Genomic DNA, 22,363 nt, shown 5'->3' on the forward strand with positions numbered 1-22,363 from the left:
ATGGAAACTATTCCTCGGTTTGCATGATACCTTTCACGTACGGGTATGTCTACTGCATATGTTAAGGCGTATACGTATAAGGAGTGTGATGAGACACGGAGAGAGGGATTGCTTGACGACGGTTCTGCTGCATTGGAAGAGCCGTGGAGAGAGAAGCCAAAGCCAAGGAACGTCAAAGAAAGTTGGCGCAGCGGAGCCTTTTCCCCGCCATTTGGCTGGAAAATGATCCAGCTCGACTCCGGAACTTCCCTCCCGCTCTCAGTCCCGTATATAAGTCTCCTCTGCCACCATCTTCCTTTTCATATCTTCCACCTTTTCGGCGTCAAAACGCAAAGAACCTTCAACGCATGCAGAGAGCGGTGAGGCCCCAAAACAGAGCTTCCCATTTCCCTCTTGACCAAGAACAAGAAGGAAGAAGGAAGGAGAAGGAGGAGGAGGAGGAGGAGGAGGAGGAGGGCGGTTGGCTGTTTGTGAAGAGTTTTGTCAGTGTTTTGGGATGGAGGGTGTTGATCTTTACACGGCTAGAAACAGCTTGCGCTCCAACAGCAACTCCATATGGAGGAACGACGGCATGGACGTGTTCTCCAGGTCGTCCGTGGAGGAAAACGACGAGGAGGCCCTCAAGTGGGCCGCGCTCGAGAAGCTCCCCACCTTCGACCGCCTTAGGAAGGGGATACTCACCAGCCCCCTTGGCGGCGCCAATGAGGTCGACATCGCGGACATCGGGGTTCTGGAGCGGAAGAACCTGATCGAGCGGCTGGTGAGGATTGCGGAGGAGGACAATGAGAAGTTCTTGTTGAAACTCAAGAACAGAATTGATAGGTACTCGACATTGTCTCCCACCCTTCTTTTTTCCTGAGAACTGACTGAAGAATAAGCAAGTAATTTTCACTGAAATGAACCAGAGAGAGAGAGATCCCCACCTCTTGGATTATATGGGCCAAAAGAGGAACGGGGTGTTTAATTTTCCATTGCCTTTAGTAACGATCATCTGTGAGAATGGGTTTTGGTCCTCAAACATTGGGCTTTGGCTATATTATTTGCAGAGTTGGAATCAAGAACCCAACGATTGAAGTCAGATTTGAGCATCTAAATATTGAGGCAGAGACACATGTGGGAAGCAGAGCTTTGCCTACATTCCTCAACTTCACTGCCAATATCGTAGAGGTAACGCGCCTAAATTGGAAAAGAAAAAAAAAGAAAGTAGCTTTGACAGTTGTTGCTCCACTTCTTGAATCTTGAGAAATCTGTTATATCACGTGCTGTGAAATGTTCTAAATTTCTGATTCCTCTTTGTTCCCCATAGGGCTTCTTGAATTTTTTCCACATTCTTCCCAGTAGAAAGCAACTTCCTATCCTTAATGATGTCAGCGGAATCATCAGACCTTGCAGGTGAGGAGGACGAGTCCTGTCGCAAAGATTTGTATCTTCTTCAATCATAAGTTTTTCAGTACATTCATGTCTTACTTTGTGTTTGCATGTATTTTGCAGAATGACATTGCTTTTAGGTCCTCCAAGCTCTGGGAAGACCACACTCTTGCTTGCTTTGGCCGGGAAGCTTGATCCTGATCTTAAGGTTGAAAAAATAAAACCTCTTTATTTCATCTGCTAATTGAAGCTGTCTTAGTATTTTGGAGTTTCAGATTTGGGTATGTGATCTTGTTCTGTTTCTCACTGAGCAAACGAAATTCTTGCTTGCTCAGGCTTCAGGGAAGGTGACTTACAATGGCCATGGCCTCAATGAGTTTGTGCCCCAGAGAAGCGCTGCATACATTAGTCAACACGATGTCCACATCGGAGAGATGACGGTTAGAGAAACATTGGCCTTCTCTGCACGGTGCCAGGGAGTTGGAACCCGATATGGTAGGTTCGATTGAATTCTTGTTTCCCTTCTCCTACTCTTGAATAATTGAGACAAGTTTCTGGATCTATAGTTCATCCAAAGATTGATCCTTCTTTTCCTTGCCTCCTTGTGCAACCTCAGATATGTTGTCGGAGTTGTCAAGAAGGGAGAAAGCAGCAAATATAGTACCCGATCCTGATATTGATATCTACATGAAGGTAAGAGTAAAAAACTGCAGCATATGCGAAGCACTGAAGTGAACTTGTCGAAGAAAGGATAGGATTGGTTAACTAAACAGAATCAAGGAGAAGTTGTATTATCTGCAACGAGTTAGCAGTAATGTCTAAAGTTAATCTACTTCCTTGAAATGCGTAGGCGGTGGCGTCAGAAGGACAGCAGGCCAATGTGGTCACGGATTACATTCTCAAGGTACACGTACTGTGAAGAACTAGGATTGTGCAGGTACAATTCCTGTGCATGGTAATGAGTAAGCAAAATTTAAATAAACCTTTTGCAGGTTTTAGGATTGGAAGTTTGCGCAGATACCATGGTCGGGAATGAAATGGTAAGGGGAATTTCTGGGGGTCAAAGGAAGCGAGTAACTACAGGTAGACAGCCAATACGAAATGTCCAATAGATGCAATATATTCACCTTCTGGTTCTGTACTGATGTTAATTCACCAAATATGTTTCGATATATTCTCATAGGCGAAATGCTAGTTGGACCAGCGAAGGCTCTGTTTATGGACGAGATATCTACAGGTCTAGACACCTCGACGACATACCAAATTGTGAACTCAATCAGACAATATGTTCACATTCTGGATGGAACTGCTCTCATCTCTCTCCTCCAGCCAGCTCCAGAGACTTACAATCTGTTTGATGACATCATACTCCTCTCAGACAGCCAGATAGTGTATCAGGGTCCACGTGAATTTGTCCTGGACTTTTTTGAGTCCATGGGTTTCAAGTGTCCTGAGAGGAAAGGAATAGCAGATTTCTTACAAGAAGTATGTTGGGAAACAAGTTTCTTTTACTCTTTTATTGTTTCTTTAGTTCTGCCTAGGGGAGATGACTAATGTACAAACCATTAACAGGTGACATCAAGGAAAGATCAGCAGCAATATTGGGCTCGTAAAGATGAGCCTTATCATTTCATCACTGTCAAGGAATTTGCCGAGGCATTCCGGTCGTTTCACGTGGGAAGAAGGCTTGGGGACGAACTTTCTGTTCCATTTGACAAGACCAAGAGCCACCCTGCTGCTTTGACGACCAACAAGTACGGTGTCGGAAAGAAGAACCTCCTGGATGCTTGCATCTCGAGAGAACTCTTGCTTATGAAGAGAAACTCATTTGTTTTTATCTTCAAGCTTGTTCAGGTGAGACAAAATCTCTCTATCTTTCTGCAATAAGGACTCTATTGTATGGTTTTTGAGTTTCTGACTTGTTCTTTCTTGCTGTCATTAGCTCACAATCATGGCATTGATAACCATGACCCTCTTCCTCAAGACCAAGATGCACAAAAGCTCTGTAACTGATGGAGGAATCTATACAGGCGCTTTGTTCTTCAGTGTGATCATGATCTTGTTCAATGGAATTCCAGAGATTTCCATGACAATCGCCAAGCTACCTGTCTTCTACAAGCAAAGGGACCTTTTATTTTTTCCTGCGTGGGCATATGGTCTTCCTTCATGGGTTTTACAGATCCCAATTTCATTTGTGGAAGTTGCCGTGTGGGTTAGTGTCACCTACTACGGTATTGGATATGACAAGAATATCGAAAGGTAAAATTGTTTTTTGGATTGCTCCATTCGTTAAGTACAGATTTGAGCATTTTATCAGTAAGTAGTTGTCATTTTTGTTGTAATGATCAGCGAGTTGTGCATGTGGTGCAGGTTCTTTAGGCAGTACCTTGTGCTGGTACTGATTAACCAGATGGCTTCTTCATTATTCCGAATAATTGGAGCGGTGGGGAGGAATATGATCATTGCAAATACGTTTGGTTCTTTCGCACTGCTCCTTCTCTTTGCATTCAGTGGAGTTGTTCTCTCAAGAGGTAGTTAAACACATCTATCAGTGCCAACCTTCTATATCCTAATTCTAAGTCTGGAACTTCATGTATCTTCTGCGAATTTAATTGCAGAGAATGTGAAGAAATGGTGGATATGGGGTTATTGGGCATCTCCTCTGATGTACGGGCAGAATGCAGTCGTCGTTAATGAGTTCTTTGGGCACAGTTGGCAACATGTAAGTGTTGGGTCGGCTCTTGTGTTCATATACCTTTTCCTCTTGCCCCCCAATAGCTCATGTATTGTCTATGTATGTTACAGATTCCAGCAAATACAATGGAGCCACTAGGAATCCAAGTCTTGAAGGCTCGTGGTTTCTTTCCACATTCGTACTGGTACTGGATAGGAACAGGAGCATTGCTCGGATTCATCTTGTTGTTCAACGTTGTGTTCAATTTGGCTCTCACCTACCTTAATCGTAACGAACTTTTAACTCATTACATACCTTTTTCTCTGGCAATACTAGAAGTTCATATTGGCATATGCTAATCTTATTCTATGGCTATTCTGTTGCAGCATATGGCAAGCCCCAGACAGTCAAATCGGACAATTCGGAAACTGAATCTATTAGAGCTGGAGGATCCGTCCAATTATCATCCCATGGAAACCGTTCCAGTAACAGATCACGCTCAGGTTAGAATGTTCTTTTTAAACTTTCTAGCTAGTGATGCTTAATGCTTCAAGTAAGGGAAGAAAAAGTAGAATTTTTTAGCTTGAGATTGACATTTGGGATTCAGTTCATTATACATATGAAGCCTCCAGTCTAATAATAAGTTTCAAATTATCTAAATTGCAGGAGGAGTTATTAGGAGAGGAAGCAAGAATTCATCTAAACGTCCACAAACCGCTTTCGACATTAATGGGAAAAGAGGAATGGTTCTACCGTACGAGCCACATTCCATTACTTTTGATGATATTAAGTACTCCGTTGACATGCCACCGGTATAAGCTGATGAAAACCAAATGTCTTGTTTTAGTTCCACACATATCTTGGGACTCTGATCGGAACTGTCTTGGGCTTAAATATGCAGGAAATGAAGAACCAAGGCGTTGTCGAGGACAAATTGGTGCTTCTAAAGAGTGTGAGTGGTGCCTTTAGGCCTGGCGTTCTTACCGCTTTGATGGGCGTCAGTGGGGCAGGTAAAACCACATTGATGGATGTGTTGGCTGGCAGAAAAACCGGAGGTTACGTCGAGGGGACAATAATGATTTCTGGGTACCCGAAGAAGCAAGAAACATTTGCTCGAATTTCGGGATACTGCGAGCAAAACGACATTCATTCTCCTCATGTAACTGTCTATGAGTCTTTGCTCTATTCAGCGTGGCTGCGTTTACCTCCTGAAGTCGACGAGCAAACCAGAGAGGTTCACTTTTACTTCAAAAATATATGTAGTTCGAAGATCGATTCTTACTAATGATTCATAACAATCACTTTCTATATGTCGAGCATTTTGGAAGGAAGATTTACCTGCTGAACTTTAATTACTGAAAATATCCGGTCTATAAATGACGTTGCATCACTGGATGTCGTAGTTCACTATATCGGGTGATTTTCGAAGAGTCAAATTCAAATAATGGGTAATGAGCCCTTACTTGGAAACTTGTTGCAGATGTTCATTGAGGAAGTAATGGAGCTGGTGGAACTCAATCCCTTGAGACAAGCATTAGTGGGATTGCCTGGTGTCAGTGGTCTCTCAACCGAACAACGGAAGAGGTTAACCATTGCGGTTGAATTAGTAGCAAACCCCTCCATAATATTCATGGACGAGCCTACATCAGGACTGGATGCAAGAGCTGCTGCCATTGTTATGAGAACAGTCAGGAACACAGTGGACACTGGGAGGACTGTTGTGTGCACGATTCACCAGCCAAGCATCGACATCTTCGAAGCTTTTGATGAAGTAAGCATTGCTACTAAATAAAAAGTTAACCACTCTTTCTTGAAGCTTTATTTTGGAACAGTAAACTGAATCGTCCCCTGAAATATCTCGCAGCTATTCCTGATGAAGCGAGGAGGACAAGAGATTTATGTCGGTCCATTGGGGCGACATTCTTGCCATCTCATAAAGTACTTTGAGGTACAGAACCATAGGATGTCTTTGAATTGCCTCGTTTTCTTCCGTTCCACTTACCCGATTGCTAAAGTGTGTTACCTCTATTCTCATCAAAAGGGTATTCAAGAAGTGAGTAAGATCAAAGATGGTTACAATCCAGCAACCTGGATGCTGGAAGTCACCGGCCCAGCCCAAGAACTAGCTTTGGGGGTCGACTTTGCTGATATCTACAGAAAATCAGATTTGTACAAGTGAGTGTATTTAGAGTAGTAAGTAATAAACACTGCGACACGAAATGCATCCATTTCATTGTCCTATTATACTTCTTCGAGCAAAAAAACTACCATAAGAATGACACTTATTAGTTTGACTAACTTGATGGCATATGTCTCAGGCGGAACAAGGCATTGATCCATGAACTAAGCGTACCTGCTCCTGGTTCAAAAGACCTGTATTTCCCTACCAAGTACTCACAGTCCTTCTTTACCCAAGTCATGGCTTGCTTATGGAAGCAAAACTGGTCCTACTGGCGCAACCCGCCATACACGGCAGTTCGGTTTCTTTTCACCACCTTCATAGCTTTGATGTTTGGATCGATGTTCTGGGACCTCGGCTCCAGAACGTATGTTGCCAATTACTGGAAAACTTAAGTTCCATACTCGTGCCTCTTCTTAATTCTTGTACCTAAAAACAATTTTGACGCATTTGATTGCATTTGCAGGAAGAGACAACAAGATCTGTTCAATGCAATGGGATCCATGTATGCTGCAGTTCTCTTCCTGGGGATTCAGAACGCGGGTGCGGTCCAGCCTGTGGTTTCGGTTGAGAGGACAGTCTTCTATAGAGAGAGGGCTGCAGGAATGTATTCAGCCATGCCATACGCAGTATCACAGGTTTGAAAGCACCTAAACCTGACACATAAAGAAAGGAACTCACTCTAGGCAATATAAATTGATGCTTCTCTGATTGACTAAACTCTATATCCACTTTCAGGTTCTCATTGAGCTTCCATACATCCTAGCACAAGCTGCAGTATATGGTGTCATAACATATGCTATGATGGGATTCGAATGGTCGGTCACAAAGTTCTTTTGGTACATTTTCTTCATGTACTTCACGCTGCTGTACTTCACTTTCTATGGCATGATGGTCGTGGCTCTGACGCCGAACCACCACGTTTCTGCCATCGTCTCTGCTGCATTTTATGGAATTTGGAACCTCTTCTCCGGATTCGTAATCCCGAAAACTGTAAGTCCTGGAAAATTCCACCATTCTTTCTGGGGATGCCCCTTGAAAATTTTATTTCAAGAGACCTTGCATCATTCAGTAGCAGATTCTGTCGTTCTGAGCGGAAAATTTTCTTTGGGAGTGACAATTTTGTTGCAAGTTATTACGCAAACCCAAATACAAAGAAAATTCCTCACAGGTTTTTCGAATGAATAAAGCAGAGTACCTAGTCGTTAGGATCTCGGTTAAGTGTTCTTGTCCAAAATCATAACGATATACTCTGCTGCTGTTCCAAGAAACTGAATAGTTTGGAGACTAGTGCTGAATGGTTCTTGTCTGATAACAGAGAATTCCTGGTTGGTGGATATGGTACTACTGGGCATGCCCAGTTTCATGGACAATGTACGGATTGGTGGTCTCACAATTTGGGGACTTGACGAACACTCTCGATGACAATGACCAAACGGTGAAGGACTTCTTGAGAGACTACTTCGGCTTCAAGGATGATTTTCTTGGGGCTGTTGTGGGTGCGGTTCTCGGATTCACCTTCCTCTTCGCATTCGTCTTCGCCTTTGCAATTAGGTCCTTCAACTTCCAAACAAGATGAAAGTACCTGTCATTACTTGGAGGAGACGTTACCCTCTTTTTGTAACTAGTGTTACTGTGTTCTAGTACTAGCTCGAAGTGTATATTATAGACATCATATCCGAGCGAATTTCTTTGACTAACTACAATTATATTGAATAGATATTGCACAGCTATATTTGGCTCGAGTGGAATTTGTAATCACCACAGTGTCATATACATTACCATATAAAGTTTTGGTTTAGATAGATACTAGTCCTCATGCCCGTGCGATATTCGCACGAATATCTTATTTCTTGGAACCCCGAAAGCAGAGATAAAAATTTCTACAAGACCAATGAACTGAGGACAAGTTTAGTTAATTAGCGGTTGTCCTTTTGGAATTAGCAGCTTTAGCTTATTAACGACACTATTTGTCAAACTTTCAATACACTAACCGAAATTCACATGTAGAAAACAAACTACTTTCAGAATAGTGCATGGCTAAGGCGAAGTTTTGTTTCCTTGACGTGTGATTATGTTTTAACCCGGTCCATTGATGTCCAAGGAGGTGGAGGCTACTTCACTGGTTTAAGGGCATGATCTCAATGCAGAGGTTGAGACGTTTTCTTGTTGTATGTCAACTTCCACATTGCTACGTTCTCACGTTTCCTTTGGGCCAACAGAATAGTTCATCTCTTACGTACGGCATGATTGACAAAGCCACATCACTATTTGCATCCGCATGTCGTAATCTCAATGTTTATTTTAAAGAAGTATATTTTAGGTTTGGTATAAAGAAGTCGAACTCCCTCACTATATTTAGGTTTGGTATAAAGAAGTCGAACTCCCTCACTATAACATACATGCAATGTTGCTCAAAATCAGGAGCATTTAATAGAAATGCAAAAACAGGGAAAGCCTTGTCGAGACACTACTTCGGCTTCAAGCATGATTTTCTCGGGGCTTTTGCGGAAATACTGAATAACACAATTCACATCAAGTTATATTTTTCTCCATTTGTAATTAGAAGAAATTTTTCCTAAAGAATAGTAATATTGGGGTCGGGCGATCATATCTTGCGATCCTTCTTTGCTTTCTTCTCTCCAATTATGTGTGCTTGGAAAGAAACTTACCATGTTTGATTGGTTCTCCGTGGGCCTGAATCAGTCAGATTTCTCTTTGGAGGCAATCTTTTTGTTGGGCTCAGCTTACAATTCAGAAGTAATGCTTCTCATATTGGGTCAATTGAGTCTTGGAGAGCATTTTGTACATTATTTACTTCCCCATGTTTCCAACTGAAAAAGAAGAGAAACGTGTTGGAGACATGGAGAAGTGTTGTGGAAATTCATCTCAATTGATCAAAGCCCAATTTTGTGCCAAAAATCAAGCCCAATACTTGCTCAGCACAAGGGAAAAAAAAAGAAATGGAAAAGAGAAATAAAAGAAAATTCAATCCTAACTCGAAAGCACTAATTAACCTCCAAAAATACAAGGCATTATTCTATTACCATCAACTCCATCATAACTTCCCATTGAAATAAGACACCATTGTTCATAGATCCATCGAAATTTAAACACGAATATTATTGCTTCAAAATTTTCTCAAAATCTACAAAAACTATAAAGGGTCAGCCACAGAATTGAGCAAGAGGTTCATCAAGTGCGCAAGCAGCGAACATCACTCCTATGGAATCAAAAGGAATTATTAGAATATAATGAATTTTCAATAAGGAAGTTTTCTTATTAGCATAGTAAACATATTATATCTTTGATAATGAAAATTCACTAAGGAAGTGTTAGAATATAATATTAGTAAGTAGCAAACACCATTATATTTGAAAATGAAAAATACCGTAAATGTTAGTGATCAATTTCATTCATTAATCGTGAATACTTCAAAAGACTTAGGGATTTATTTTCTTCCAATTTTCGTCTTTCCGGATATAGATGATAGTCGGAAACTTTTGCATGGTGATTAGCATGCCCAAAACCATCTCTCATTCATCACCTTCCATTAACCACGACGTTCAAACATGATATAGTTGGAGCAAATGTTTGAGAGAACGTTAAACGGGAATGCATAAATGAGAGACAATCGTCCCAAAAGTTTTAATAAGGTATTGAACAAGAGCCGTCTCTCCTGTTTGGACCGTCCTACGTCAAGAATGGAGAACTGGGGAGCTGAGAATTTTTCCGAATTGGCAAACCAATAGAACAACCAAATAGAAAAAGAGGGGGGACAAGAATCCAAAAGATTGACACACTGTTTTCTTCAAGTGGAACTTAATAATTATGGGTCCATGTTTCCTTTTCTTTTACTGACAAATCTCAGACTTATTGTTGTTTTTGTTAGATTTTATTGTATAGAGCATCGAATATGTTCTTTGATCTCGAGTTATGGCGTTGATTGGATCAGTCTTGCACAATCTTAAACTAGCACTACGCATCTAAAGTCATGCCAGCATAAGTAAGCTGTAAATAGAGCGGCAATATCATACTGGCATCCGGGTGGGTTTGCCTTCGATTGGCGTTAGAGCCGAGATGGAGATGATGGGCGTCTGGTATCTCTGACCCCCCCCGCGTTGCTCATATGCGGGCCGTCACGCTCGGTAAGTTACTCAGGCATAATTTCAAACTAGCACGATGCCTTTTTACATTCAAAATGGGAGGAAAAGGGGCACTTTAAGGTTCTCCAGGTGTGAAGGCATACCATCTTTTTCCCCTCTAGTTGGTAAAAGCATGCGTTTGCTTTGACCAGAAGGAGTGAAAAGGCAATGCATTGCCCGAGTTATCCCTGAATGGGTGGTTATCACCTACCGTTTTGACCGCCCATTGTTTTGGCTTTCCGGGGGGGTCTCTGGTCTTGACTCTGCTACGCAAGTGATGCATTCAGAGACGGAAAGAAACATTAAAAAATGACTATATTCTAGATAGATGAATCATACTAGATGTACTTAATTCAATGAAATCATGCCACAAAGGTACAATTCCTTGCACTTTTCGCTTCCGCGTTCTATCATAGCTTGTTGGGGATAATTAGAAGATTCTCTATATCTCCCTTTATTGATTGTGTCAAGGAACGGAGAATTATTTATTTATTTATTTATTTTGATAACCAGGGAACCCCGCACGGCCGATAGCCGGGAGGTAAACCCTGGGGCGACACGTCTTGCCACCACGCACGTGCACCGGTTAAGTCACCTGCGGCGCCGGGAACGGAGAATTATTTATTTGGGATCTGTTTAATCAAGATGTGATGATGCTCATCCGCTATATTATTTATTTGGGGTGTATCGAGAAGGCAACTCTACCTACTTACTTTTACTTACCAATCATGTTTTGCAAATTGTGGTGTTCACATTATAGTAAATGATATATCTGAAAAGCATACTCACACACCAGAAGCATCTTGATTGCATGAAGACAAGACTGTACAATGTGTAGCTTAAGATAAGATAAAAGGGAAACATTCTCTTTTTATGTTCATTATAAAAAGTAAAAATTTCAAATACACAGTCTTTATATTCTTTTCTAGACGACCATTATTTATTACCCTTGATTTGGATGTTTGCCAAATTTTCAAACTACAACGACCCATCGGTGATAAAGATGAATTTTTGTAGAAGAAAAGGAGAATATTCAACTTCTTGTCCAATAACGTTTGGTCTAATTAAGCTCCTGTATTTTTTTATTTGTTTAATTAAGTCCTTTTACTTTTACAAATTTCCTTGTCAAGTCTCTTTAAACACAAAATCCAGTTGATGTGGCCATCATATAGCACCAAAATATAATGTAAACAAAATTTAGCTAATATGGATACCTAGTGGATGCCATCGTGGAAAAATTTAGCCGATATAGACAACGTCGGAGTATGATGTTAGAGAAAAGTTACACCCATGTGGACATTTGCATTGGGTAGATTCTATCCATTTCACACTCTAATTGGTCCGATAGCTATGTTAGCTGCATTGAGCTGGATTTGATGGTAAAGGGACTTAATTAGATATTTTGTAATCATAAAATGATTAAATTAGACAAATTAACGTACACGGATTTGATTAGAAAAACGTGAATATGTAGGAAAGAAAAGAAAATTTTTAAACAAATATACAGAGACGTTATACCATAACAAAATTTAGAAAAAGAGAGCAACAAAATAAAAAATCCATTATAGTCAGTTGTCATGTGGATATTGCAAGGGGGGCATTCATCTCGTCCTAGTCTTGAGTACTCTTTTGGCTATATTAGGAAGAGAAAATCAAGCAAAATGCGAGCGAGACTCGAGAAAACCTCTTGAAAATAGTCTATGGATCCATGCGGAAGGCATAACATCTTTGACCTACTAATTATTTGTTAATTAGATAAGGGATCGTAGGCACTTGTTAAGTAACCAAAAAATTCATTATTTATTTTCATCTTCGATCAAGAAGCCAATATCATTTTCAACAACCATGTAAAACATTGAAATATCCCACACCACCTGACTATGGAATTTGTGTGCTCTTTATGTACAAATGGTCTCCCTTCACCTTTTGATTAAATCAATGAGTATTATACTATCACAAACAAACCAATGAGTTCATGGAGGAAACTTATTTTTTGACATTGAGACTCGATCTTACTCATAATGACATCTTTTATTAATGCTAGTTCGTAAGGAAAAGTGTCAGATTAGTCATAAACCTATTACATTGGTGCCAATTTAGTCCTAAACCTTTGTTTGGTGCCAATTCAGTCCTAAATCTTTTGTCTTTGTGCCAATTCAGTCCTTCCGGCTAATTTTGGTCGGATTTTGCTGACGTGGACGCCGATCGGCTTACGTGGCACCGCCGGCGATGACGTGGACAACTTTTAATAATATTTTTCGAATGTTTTAATTTTTTTCTATTTTTTCTTTTCCTTTCTTCTTTCTCTAGCCTGTCGTCAGTCCGGCGACCAGCTGGAAGCCAAGGCTGGCGACGGCAAGCCTCACCCTCGCTAGTGGCTGCGAGGTCGCAACCTCTACCGGTGGACCGGGCGAGGCACGACCTCGGCTGGGACCGTGAGGGCGGCCTTGCGGCCGGGGTGGCGAGGCTCGCCCTCGCTGGATCCGGCGAGGGTCAAGCCTCGTTGGCCATGGGCGAGGCCCGACCTCACCAGATCCGGCTAGGTCGTGTCTCGCCCAAGACCTGGTGAGGGCTCAAGCCTTCGCCAACGGCTAGGTGAGGCTTGCCATCACCGTCGCTGGCGAGGGCGAGCCTCGCTAGTGGCCGACGGGGCTCGTTAGAGGTTGGCTAGTGGAAGAAGGAAGGAAAAGAAAAAAAATTTAAAAAATTCGAAAAATATTAAAATATTATTAAAAGTTATCCAAGTCATTGTCGACAGTGCCACGTAAGTCGGCCGGTGTCCACGTTAGTAAAATCCGGTCAAAATTAGCCAGAAAGACTAAATTAACACAAAGACAAAAGATTTATGACTAAATTGGCACAAAAAAAGTTTTAAGACTAAATTGGCACCAATGCAAAAGGTTTAGGATTTTTTCAATACTTTTCCCCTAGTTCGCATGTCGATTATGCAAATGAAAATTATTACTAATTTTCCACGGTTATGTTGATTCAAAAGAATAATGGAGATACATTTTTTTTTCCAAACTTTACGGATTTTTAGACAAAATCTCCTTGGTAAAAGGAAGTCGAGCTCCTCATAACGGCAGGCATGTAATATTGCTCAAAATCAGGAGTATCTATAGAAATGCAAAAATGGTGAAAGCCTTGTAAAGAAACTACTTCGGCTTCAAGCATGATTTTCTAGGCCACGATTCGGACGCTCACCATGCTCTTTGCATTCATCTTCACCGTTGCAATCAGGTCCTTCGACTTCCAAAGAAGATGAAGGATCCGTGACGCTTGGAGGAGACATTACCTTATCTCGCAACCAGTCTTTGTGTTCTGGCACTAGTTTGAAGTGTATACCAATAGACATAGATCTAGGTTAAATTCTTTGAATATTGTTGTACAGATAATATGGAGCTATCTTTGGCGTGAGCATGTTTTGTTACCAACACATAGAGGAGTGCGCAAATGGTGCTATATCAAATTCTGCTGTAAATAGATATTAGTTCTTATGCCCGTGCTATGTACATACCATGCTCGTGCAATTTTAATACGACGTGGATGTATCATTGTTCAAGAGGTTATATATTTCAATAGAAATACATGAAAAGTAACACAATTCACATTGAGTTGTATATTTTTTCCCCATTTCTAATAAGAAAGAAACTCTTTTTTATAAGAATATTAATATTGGGGTGGGCTGATCCCGTCTTGGGATCCTCCTTTGCTTTCTTCTCTCCAATTATGTGTCCTTGGAAAGAAACCACTGAATTTGATTGGTTCTCCGTGGGCCTGAATCAGTCAGATTTCTGAATCGAGGCAATCTTTGTGGGGGCTCAGCTTACAATCAAGAAGTAATGCTTCTCATAAGTTGGTCAATTGAGCCATGGAGACCATTGTGTATATTATATTTACTTCCCCATGTTTCCAACCGAAAAAGAAGAGAAAAAATGTGTTGGAGAAGTGGAAATTCATCTCAATATACCAAAGACCAATCTTGTGCCAAAAATCAAGCCCAGTAATTGCTCAGCACTAGGGAAGAAAAAAACCAGAAAAGGAAAAGAGAAAAAGAAAATAAATCTTGAAACCGCTAATTAACCCCTAAATCGGTAATATTGAACAGATGATCTTTTTAACCTCCAATTATACAAGACATTATGCTTCTGCCATCAAAGTCTACAAACATCAACTGTCATGACTCACTTCTAAAATAAGACACTAAAGTTCACACATCTATCGAAATTTAAGCAGGACCGTCATCGCTTCTATCATGCACTTCAGTAAATTTAATTTTAACCCCAGTGTTCCTCAAATCTACTAAAAAATTCTGCAAAAACTATAAAAGGGTCAACCTCACAATTGAGTAAGAGGATTATCATCTGAGTGCATAGTGGACATCACTCCTATGGAATCAAAAGGAAATATTAGAATATAAAATATTTAAAAGGAGAGTTCTTATTTAGCGTATTTAAATATGATAAACATTTACTAAATGGTATTCGATAAGGAAATATCAGAATGCAATATTAGTAAGTAGCAAACACCATTACATTATAATACAATAAATATAGTGAAAATTGGCGATCGATTTTCTTCAAATTTTCTTTTTCGGACGAAGATAGTAGTTAAAAACTTTTGCATGGTGATGAGCGTGACCAATCATCGCTCAGTCATCATTATTCTTCAATAACCACGTTCGAACAGGAAACATTATAAAAAAGTCTTAAACCTATTATACTTTGCCAGTTCAGTCTAAATTTTTTTGCTAATTGAGTCCTAAATCTTTTCACATTTTGTCAATTGAGTCCATCTGCTAATTTTGATCGAAAATCATTGACGTAGACGTTGATCATCTTACGTAGCATAACCAGCGCTGATGTTGATAATTTTTAATAAAATTTTATATTTTTTTCTGATTTTTTAATATTTTTTTTCTTTTTCCTTTTCCTTATTTACTTTTTTTTTTATTGTTAAGGTTGGCAAAGGGCCGCCGGCCACTAACCGAGGCTTGGTGACCTCCGCCAGCCAATGGGCGAGGGCTTGCAAGCCCTCGCCGGCCACTTAGTGAGGGTCACAGCCCTTGGTCATAGCTAGGTGAGGGCCGTGAGCCTTCGCCCAAATCTAAGCGAGGGCTCATGGCCCTCACCGGCCGCTGTGAAGTCAGCGAGTCCTCACCCAGTGGCTAGCGGGGGTTGCTAGGCCTCGTCTGGTGGTTGGCAGCCCCCTATAGGCCTTAACAATAATAATAATAATAATAATAAAAGTAAAGAAGGAAAAAGAAAAATAAAGAAAAGAAAAGAAAATATAAACAATTAATAAAAATTCGAAAAATATAAAAATATAATTAAAAATTATCAACGTTAGTGCCGGTCGTGCCGTGTAAGATGGTCGGCGTTCACGTCAGTAATTTCTAACCAAAATTGGCCGGATGGACTCAATCGGCAAAATGTAAAGATGTTAAGGACTCAATTGGCACAATTAAAAATTTGGACAATTTTTCCGTTCAAACATGATAATATTGGAGCAAATGTTAGAGAGAACGTAAATGAAAAGCAACGGGATGCATTTGATAGACAATCTTCCCAAAAATTTCACTTGATCAAAGCAAAATGTTGAACAAGAGCCGTGTCTCATCTGATCCTACGTCAAGAATGGAGAACCGGGGAGATGAGAATTTTCCGAATTGGCGAACCAACGAAAACAGCCAAATAGATAAGGGAGACAAAAATCCAAAAGATTGAGATGCTCTTCCCTTCAAGTTGAACTTAATAATCATGGGACCATGAAACCCAGTACTGCTTCATTAAAATCTCTGTATTATTGTTATATTTGTCCGATTTCAATTATATCGAGTGTCAGACATGTGTTTGATCCCAAATCATTACGCTTGTAGATAAGTCTTGGGCAACCTTAAAGTCACGCCGGCACAAGTAACCTATGAATAGCGTGGGCGATATCTTCCCGGTACCCTGGTGGGGTTGCCTTCAATGGCATGCGAGTCGAGATGGGGTCGATGAATGTCGCAAACCTTTGGATCCCACGCATTGCTCATATGGGGGTTGTTACGCTTCATAAGTTACTCTAGCTCATTTTAAACTAGCACGACCCGTTTTGCAGTCGTTTTAAAATGCGAAAAGGGAACTTTAAAGTTCTCTCGGTGTGAAAGCACACCATCTTCCTCTCTAAATCGTAAGAGCATTCGTTGGTTAGACAAGAGGGGGTGAAAGGAAAGGCATGCAATGCCCGAGTTGTAAAGTTCACGGGTTTTGACCGTCTACCGTTTTGTCTTTCCGGGGGTCTCTGGTCTTGACTCTCACTACAAAAAAAACATGTAATTTGCGACGGAAATTTTCCGTCGGAAATTTTGCGACGGATTATATTTTGCGTCGCAAATTTGCGACGGTTTATTTCCGTCTCAAATTTGCGACGGATGAAAAATCCGTTGGAAATTTGCGACGGAATTTTTATCCGTCGCAAATTCCGTCGCAAATTTGCGACGGAAATAAAAAAACCGTCGCTAATTCCGTCGCAAATTTGCGACGGAAAAAAGTTCGTCGCAAATTTCCGACGGAAAAAAAAACCGTCGCAAATTTGTGACGGAAAGAAGTTCGTCGCAAATTTGCAACGGAAAATAAATCGGTCGCAAAATTTTCGTCGCAAATTTCCGACGGAAAAAAAAACCGTCGCCAAATCCGTCGCAAATTTGCGACGAAAACGCACGTCCGTCGCAAATTTGTAGTTTATTAGCCCGTAATATTCCAACCCTATCTCTCTCTCTCGCTTTTCTCCCTCTTTCATATGTCTGAAATCAGCAAAATCCGCGCACGCACATATTAATCTCGGTGAAGCTTTTGTACCGGTAAGTATCATAGCTAGCTTCGTGACTATTCATCGTTGAATTGTAATTTCTTTTATTTTATATATGTTTATGTTTGTTTTTTTTTTCGTATCTGCATCACCGGTTTAACGACCGGCGACCGGCGACACCTCGCCGGCCTTTGGATGAGGCCGAACGGCCACGCCGTTTTGCGACAGATCCTTGATTCCATCGCAAATTTGCGACGAATAAATGAAAATTCAAGTTGATCCGTCGCAAATTTGCGACGGAATCAACGATCCTTCGCAAATTTGCGAGGGATGAATTCCGTTTCCATCGCACATTAAAAATTATTAAAAAATGATTCTTAAGTGATTATTCTTTTTGGGTATGTGTCTAATTAAAGGTCTCGCAATCCAAGTGGACGTTGCAATTCTCATCAAATTGACCACTTTCTCCTACCAATATTTCAGTCAAATATTTGGGTAAGTCTTCTTTACATGGTAATTTTTTTTATTTTTGCAATTTCATATTAATTGTTGCGTGAATAACAAAAATTATAATTTCTAAAATTTTATGGTTTTAATTAAGAACAATAAATATGATATTTTAAATATTTTACCAGAATTTTTTATTTTAATACAGACACAATGCAAAGAGAAAGGGCTTGGATGTATAATAAGAACTTACGGACGTCAAGGATTGACGAGATGAGTTTAAATCTTGGGTTGGAACTATTTTTAGACTTTGCTAGTAGTAAATATGAGTTCATGGATGGAAATAAGTTACGGTGTCCGTGTAAAAAGTACGGTAATGGTAAATTTTGTGTGTGTGATCAAGTTAGAGAACACCTTACTAGATTTGGGTTTAGTCCGAACTATTATAATTGGACTTCCCATGGTGAACCATTTATATCTGATGAAGGATATGGAAGAAGTGACCAATTTTCAGTTAGGGAAGAATGTGGCTATTATGAGCAATTGAACCCATACGAGAGGATGGTGATTGATGCAGCTAGTTATAATTTTGTCACAGAATCAAATCATGCAAGTACTAGTTTTACTCCTACACGTGAACAAGTGGGTACTAGTCATACTTCACAATTGGAAGATATAGGAGTAACGGGTTTTGATGAGAATGTCTATAATGAAACTTTTCAATCTAATCAGTTCCGGGATGTGTTGAAAGCAGCAGATGAACCTTTATGGGCAGGTTGTGAGGACCACACTAAGTTATCGGTGACAGCCCGACTATTAAATATCAAGGCAGAGCATAATGTGTCTGCGGATTGCTTCAACTCTTTTGTTGAAGTAATGCGAGAATCATTGCCTCGTGATAACATCATGCCAAGTGATTTTTATGATATGAAAAAGCTAGTGGATAACTTAGGTCTTCCGGTTGTAAGGATTGATGTATGTAGTAGGGGTTTCTATGATATATTGGAGAGATGATGAAAATGCAGAATCTTACAAATTCTGTAGCCAACCTAGGTACAAGATTAACAGGAGGCCGGGTCGTAATCAGAAGCGCAGACCATGCAAGCAAATGTTTTATCTGCCCTTAATCCCCAGATTGCAAAGGCTTTACGCGTCTAAAGCCACTGCTGAACACATGACTTGGCATGCAAATCATGAAACAGAAGAGGGTCTAATGTGTCATCCTTCAGATGCGGAGGCATGGCAACATTTTGATAGAACATACCCTGAGTTTGCGATGGAGCCTCGGAACATCAGGTTAGGTCTCTGTGCCGATGGATTTGCTCCATTTGGGAAAACAGGAAAAAGTTATTCATGTTGGCCAGTTATCTTAACGCCGTACAATCTTCCACCTGGTATGTGCATGAAGACACCTTATATGTTTTTGACATTGATCGTGACAGGGCCGCAAAATCCGAAAAAGTTGATAGATGTTTATATGCAACCATTGATTGAGGAGTTACAACGGCTATGGGTTGAAGGTGTCCGTGTCACGCCCCGAACCCCGCTATGGTCGTTATGATGCGACGACCCAGGACTCGTCGCCGACCCTTTTCTTTTTATCTTTTAATTACGCATGCGGAAACGATCACAACAATCCCCGGACAACAACAATAAACAGGGATAGTTAGGAAAACAATTCACAACAGTCAAACCACACTATTTTGATTTTCACTTGATTAACCCCTGGGAACATTCTTACAAGCCCACATCGGGCGCTACCACAAAAGCCAGCAAAAAGAGTAAAGGCTAGGGTTAATCTACTCCATCAACAAGTCGATCCCAAAAAGCCAGCTTCCAGACGCCCTGAACCAAACTGGGTGCAACAACATGCTAGGGGCCTGAAAAGTGGTTAACAACAACAAATGAGACGAAAGTCTCAATAAGTTAACAGCCTAAGCCCCGCTTAGGAGGCTAACTCGCACGGGGATCCCTAACCAGGCAATACAGCATCAACAGCACATCATTAAACAGTCACAGGCATCCTTACCTCGCCTTGGGACACTCGTTGATGAAATGCATATGTCGCAAACTCGAAGCATCTAGATCAATTACTCATGCATCAATGCATCACAAGCGGGCGTGTCCCGATTATAAGATAGAATCCACTTGAGCACGTCCCATACCATGCCTAGCAGTTTCTACCACATAACCAGGCACTATGCATCACACGTATTCCAGTTATTACGCCCCCTCGGGGCCACCACACATCAAGCGATACGCAGCAAGATGGCGGTCTACCGGTAAAAACCGGGCTCCGTCCCGCCCCGTCGGGCACGGCTACGTCAAACGATCTACAGTAAGACGGCATTCCAATACGGCAACATCAAACGATCTACAGTAAGATGGTATCCCGTAAGGAGCATCGAGTCCGGCCTCGGGCCGCGACAAGGCATCCGATAAATCGGGCAGATAATCCCCAGGCATCCGATAAATCGGGCATCGTCAAGCGATACACAGCAAGACGGCTCCAACGTGTGACCACACGAGCACACAAGCATTCCGGCCAATTATTATCTTCTCAATTAGCCCATGCATACATGAATCGTGCTCTCCTCGATGTCATACAATAATACCAAGTGGCCACACATGCAAACAGTCAACCAATTCTTGCAAGCTTCGATATCAAACACGAATATCAACTACCAAGTATCACTAACATTACTTGGCATAACAGAATAAAATAATTTAATTCCAAAAGTCTCATAAATTTTCCACAGAAACTTTCGATCAAACAATTTGCCATAAAATCAATTTAATACGACAATACGCGGCAAAATCGCCAACATTCAAGCTAGAAATCATAATTTGAAATTATAAATTTTCCGAAATAACAATAAATTAAATTCGGAATTAATTAATTACTAATATCCGAAAATAATTTAATTTTCCAAAATGTCAAAATATTTCCTCGAATCGAAATCATTCAAATCATTTCCTAAATACGCCAACTTATACGGCGAAAACCAACATTGGCATCACAATTAACGTTAGAAAATTTTCCGAAAATAATACTATTTAATTTTCGGAAATTAATTATTTAATAATAAAATAATAATATTTAATTCTGAATTAATTTATTAACTAATAAAATAATATTTAAATTCCGAAAATAATAACATTTCATATAATTATCAATAACAATAAACTAATCAATAACTTATACCCTAAACACAATTAATTAACCACTAACCCACAATTAACACAAACTAAAAATAAATTAAACTACCATAAGCAAGTTTAACGTCCTAAACACGGGATTAGGGGTTAACTTACTCGGCTAACGCCGGCAAAGACGCGAGGACGACGGCGGCGACGAGGGCGGTCCGCGGTGTCCTCGGAATGCTCCGGTGAGCGACGAACGGGCGTGGTTTGGCTGTTCCCGACGACTGGGACAGCAGCGGCGACGGTCGGAGGTGGACGGCGGAGTCGGTCCCGGCAGCGAACGGAGCTGGGTAGGGCGAGCTCGGTCCGGCGAACGTCCGGGACGGCGGTGGTTCACGGCGGGGAGGAGCGGCGCTCGGCGGTGGAGGAAGAAAAACGGGCGGACCGGCGAGGACACGACCAGAGCGTGGCTCGGCGGTCCGACGATGAGCGGTTTTGGGGTGACAGCGGCAGCGCGGCTCGACTAGGGCGGAGCCATGGTGGCGCGACGAGCGGTCGGTTCGCGAGGAGCGATCGGCGCGAACAGAAGCAAGAACAAGAAGCCAGAAGCGGACGCGAAAGGGATGAAGAAGAAGCAACGGCGAGGAGGAGGAAAAGAGAAGAAAAAGAAAAGAAAAAGAAAAGGTAAAAGAGAGGAAATGATGGGTTGGTGGGGAGTGTCAGGCGCATGGGGGGGAAGCCGGCGGGAAAAGAGGGGAGGAGAGAGAGAGAGAGAGAATGGTCAAATCGTATTCAAGTGCGATCTGACGGCCACGGTTTAAACCCGAAAAACGATCCGACGGTCCCCGAAAAATCCTAATTAATATTTTTAGGATTTGGCCAAAATGGTGTTAATAAAAACACACTGCGAGGGTGGTCTACCAGTCCAAATTCGCACCCGATCAAAAATTCATTTTTCACGTATCCTGGTTAATATCGAGATTGGCCACACTAATATCGACACCGTCCAATTAAATTCGTTCTGGAATTTCGAGAAATTCGACACCAAAGTTTGGGCTCTAAATAACGGCCAAATTCGATCGAATGCGATTCTAGCGAAATCTCAATTTTAAAAACAATAACCGGGAGTGATCAGTTCCCGGGCGAGATTTTACTATAAGCACACCGACGAATTACACGTTTTATAAATCCCAAAAAGGGGTCGAAATTCCGAATGTCACAGTTCGTACGTATGACGTTTCTACCGATCAAACATTTGTAATGAAGGCTGCCCTTCTTTGGACGATAAATGACTTTCCAGCTTACGGAATGTTATCTGGATGGAGTACAGCTGGAATCTTAGGATGTCCGATATGTTTGGAAAGGTCAAAGTCATTTAGATTAAAACATGGAAAGAAGCCCAGCTATTTTGACTGTCACAGACAATTTTTACCGCCAAGTCATCCTTTCAAAAGGAATAAGAAAGAGTTCACCAAGAATAGGACTGAAAGAACGCGTCCACCATTGAGGTTGACCGGCGATCAAATTTGGGAGCGTGTGCAGGACTTTCCAACTGTTGTTGAGAACCCGCACGGCACGACTTTTGCGTACGGAAGTACACATAAGTGGACAAAA

The 22,363-nt window shown here is 41.1% G+C and overlaps 1 protein-coding gene and 1 long non-coding RNA gene across 2 annotated transcripts; one reads left to right on the forward strand and one right to left on the reverse strand.

The window, feature by feature from the left end:
* Positions 1–226: 226 nt before the first annotated feature.
* Positions 227–8,026, forward strand: LOC115678399 (pleiotropic drug resistance protein 1-like). Its single transcript, XM_030601784.2, has 24 exons — positions 227–822; positions 1,047–1,167; positions 1,307–1,392; positions 1,492–1,576; positions 1,704–1,863; positions 1,985–2,061; positions 2,219–2,272; positions 2,361–2,451; positions 2,552–2,853; positions 2,941–3,222; positions 3,311–3,627; positions 3,739–3,899; positions 3,987–4,090; positions 4,174–4,330; positions 4,429–4,545; positions 4,709–4,854; positions 4,944–5,276; positions 5,523–5,813; positions 5,907–5,990; positions 6,084–6,217; positions 6,361–6,588; positions 6,688–6,859; positions 6,960–7,214; positions 7,540–8,026. The coding sequence occupies exons 1-24, from the start codon at positions 497–499 to the stop codon at positions 7,798–7,800; spliced, it is 4,344 nt and encodes a 1,447-aa protein (XP_030457644.1). The 5' UTR covers positions 227–496; the 3' UTR covers positions 7,801–8,026.
* Positions 8,027–19,283: 11,257 nt separating this feature from the next.
* Positions 19,284–20,993, reverse strand: LOC130138296 (uncharacterized). The gene is made up of 2 exons (XR_008816701.1): positions 20,921–20,993; positions 19,284–19,979 (listed from the first exon to the last, which is right to left on the reverse strand). It is a non-coding gene; the product is annotated as an uncharacterized LOC130138296 (long non-coding RNA).
* Between the last annotated feature and the right edge of the window lie 1,370 nt (positions 20,994–22,363).

This window comes from Syzygium oleosum, unplaced genomic scaffold (assembly GCF_021117445.2).
Source record: "Syzygium oleosum isolate NSW1041296 unplaced genomic scaffold, Sole_v2.1 Sole_v2.05, whole genome shotgun sequence".
Taxonomy (NCBI): Eukaryota; Viridiplantae; Streptophyta; class Magnoliopsida; order Myrtales; family Myrtaceae; genus Syzygium; species Syzygium oleosum.

Excerpts from the sequence above, each read along its gene's own strand:
- LOC115678399 (XM_030601784.2), top strand. The coding sequence starts at position 497 with ATGGAGGGTGTTGATCTTTACACGGCTAGAAACAGCTTGCGCTCCAAC. Across the intron at positions 4,331-4,428 it reads GGCTCTCACCTACCTTAATC|CATATGGCAAGCCCCAGACA; the intron begins GTAACGAACTTT and ends ATTCTGTTGCAG. Across the intron at positions 7,215-7,539 it reads GATTCGTAATCCCGAAAACT|AGAATTCCTGGTTGGTGGAT; the intron begins GTAAGTCCTGGA and ends GTCTGATAACAG.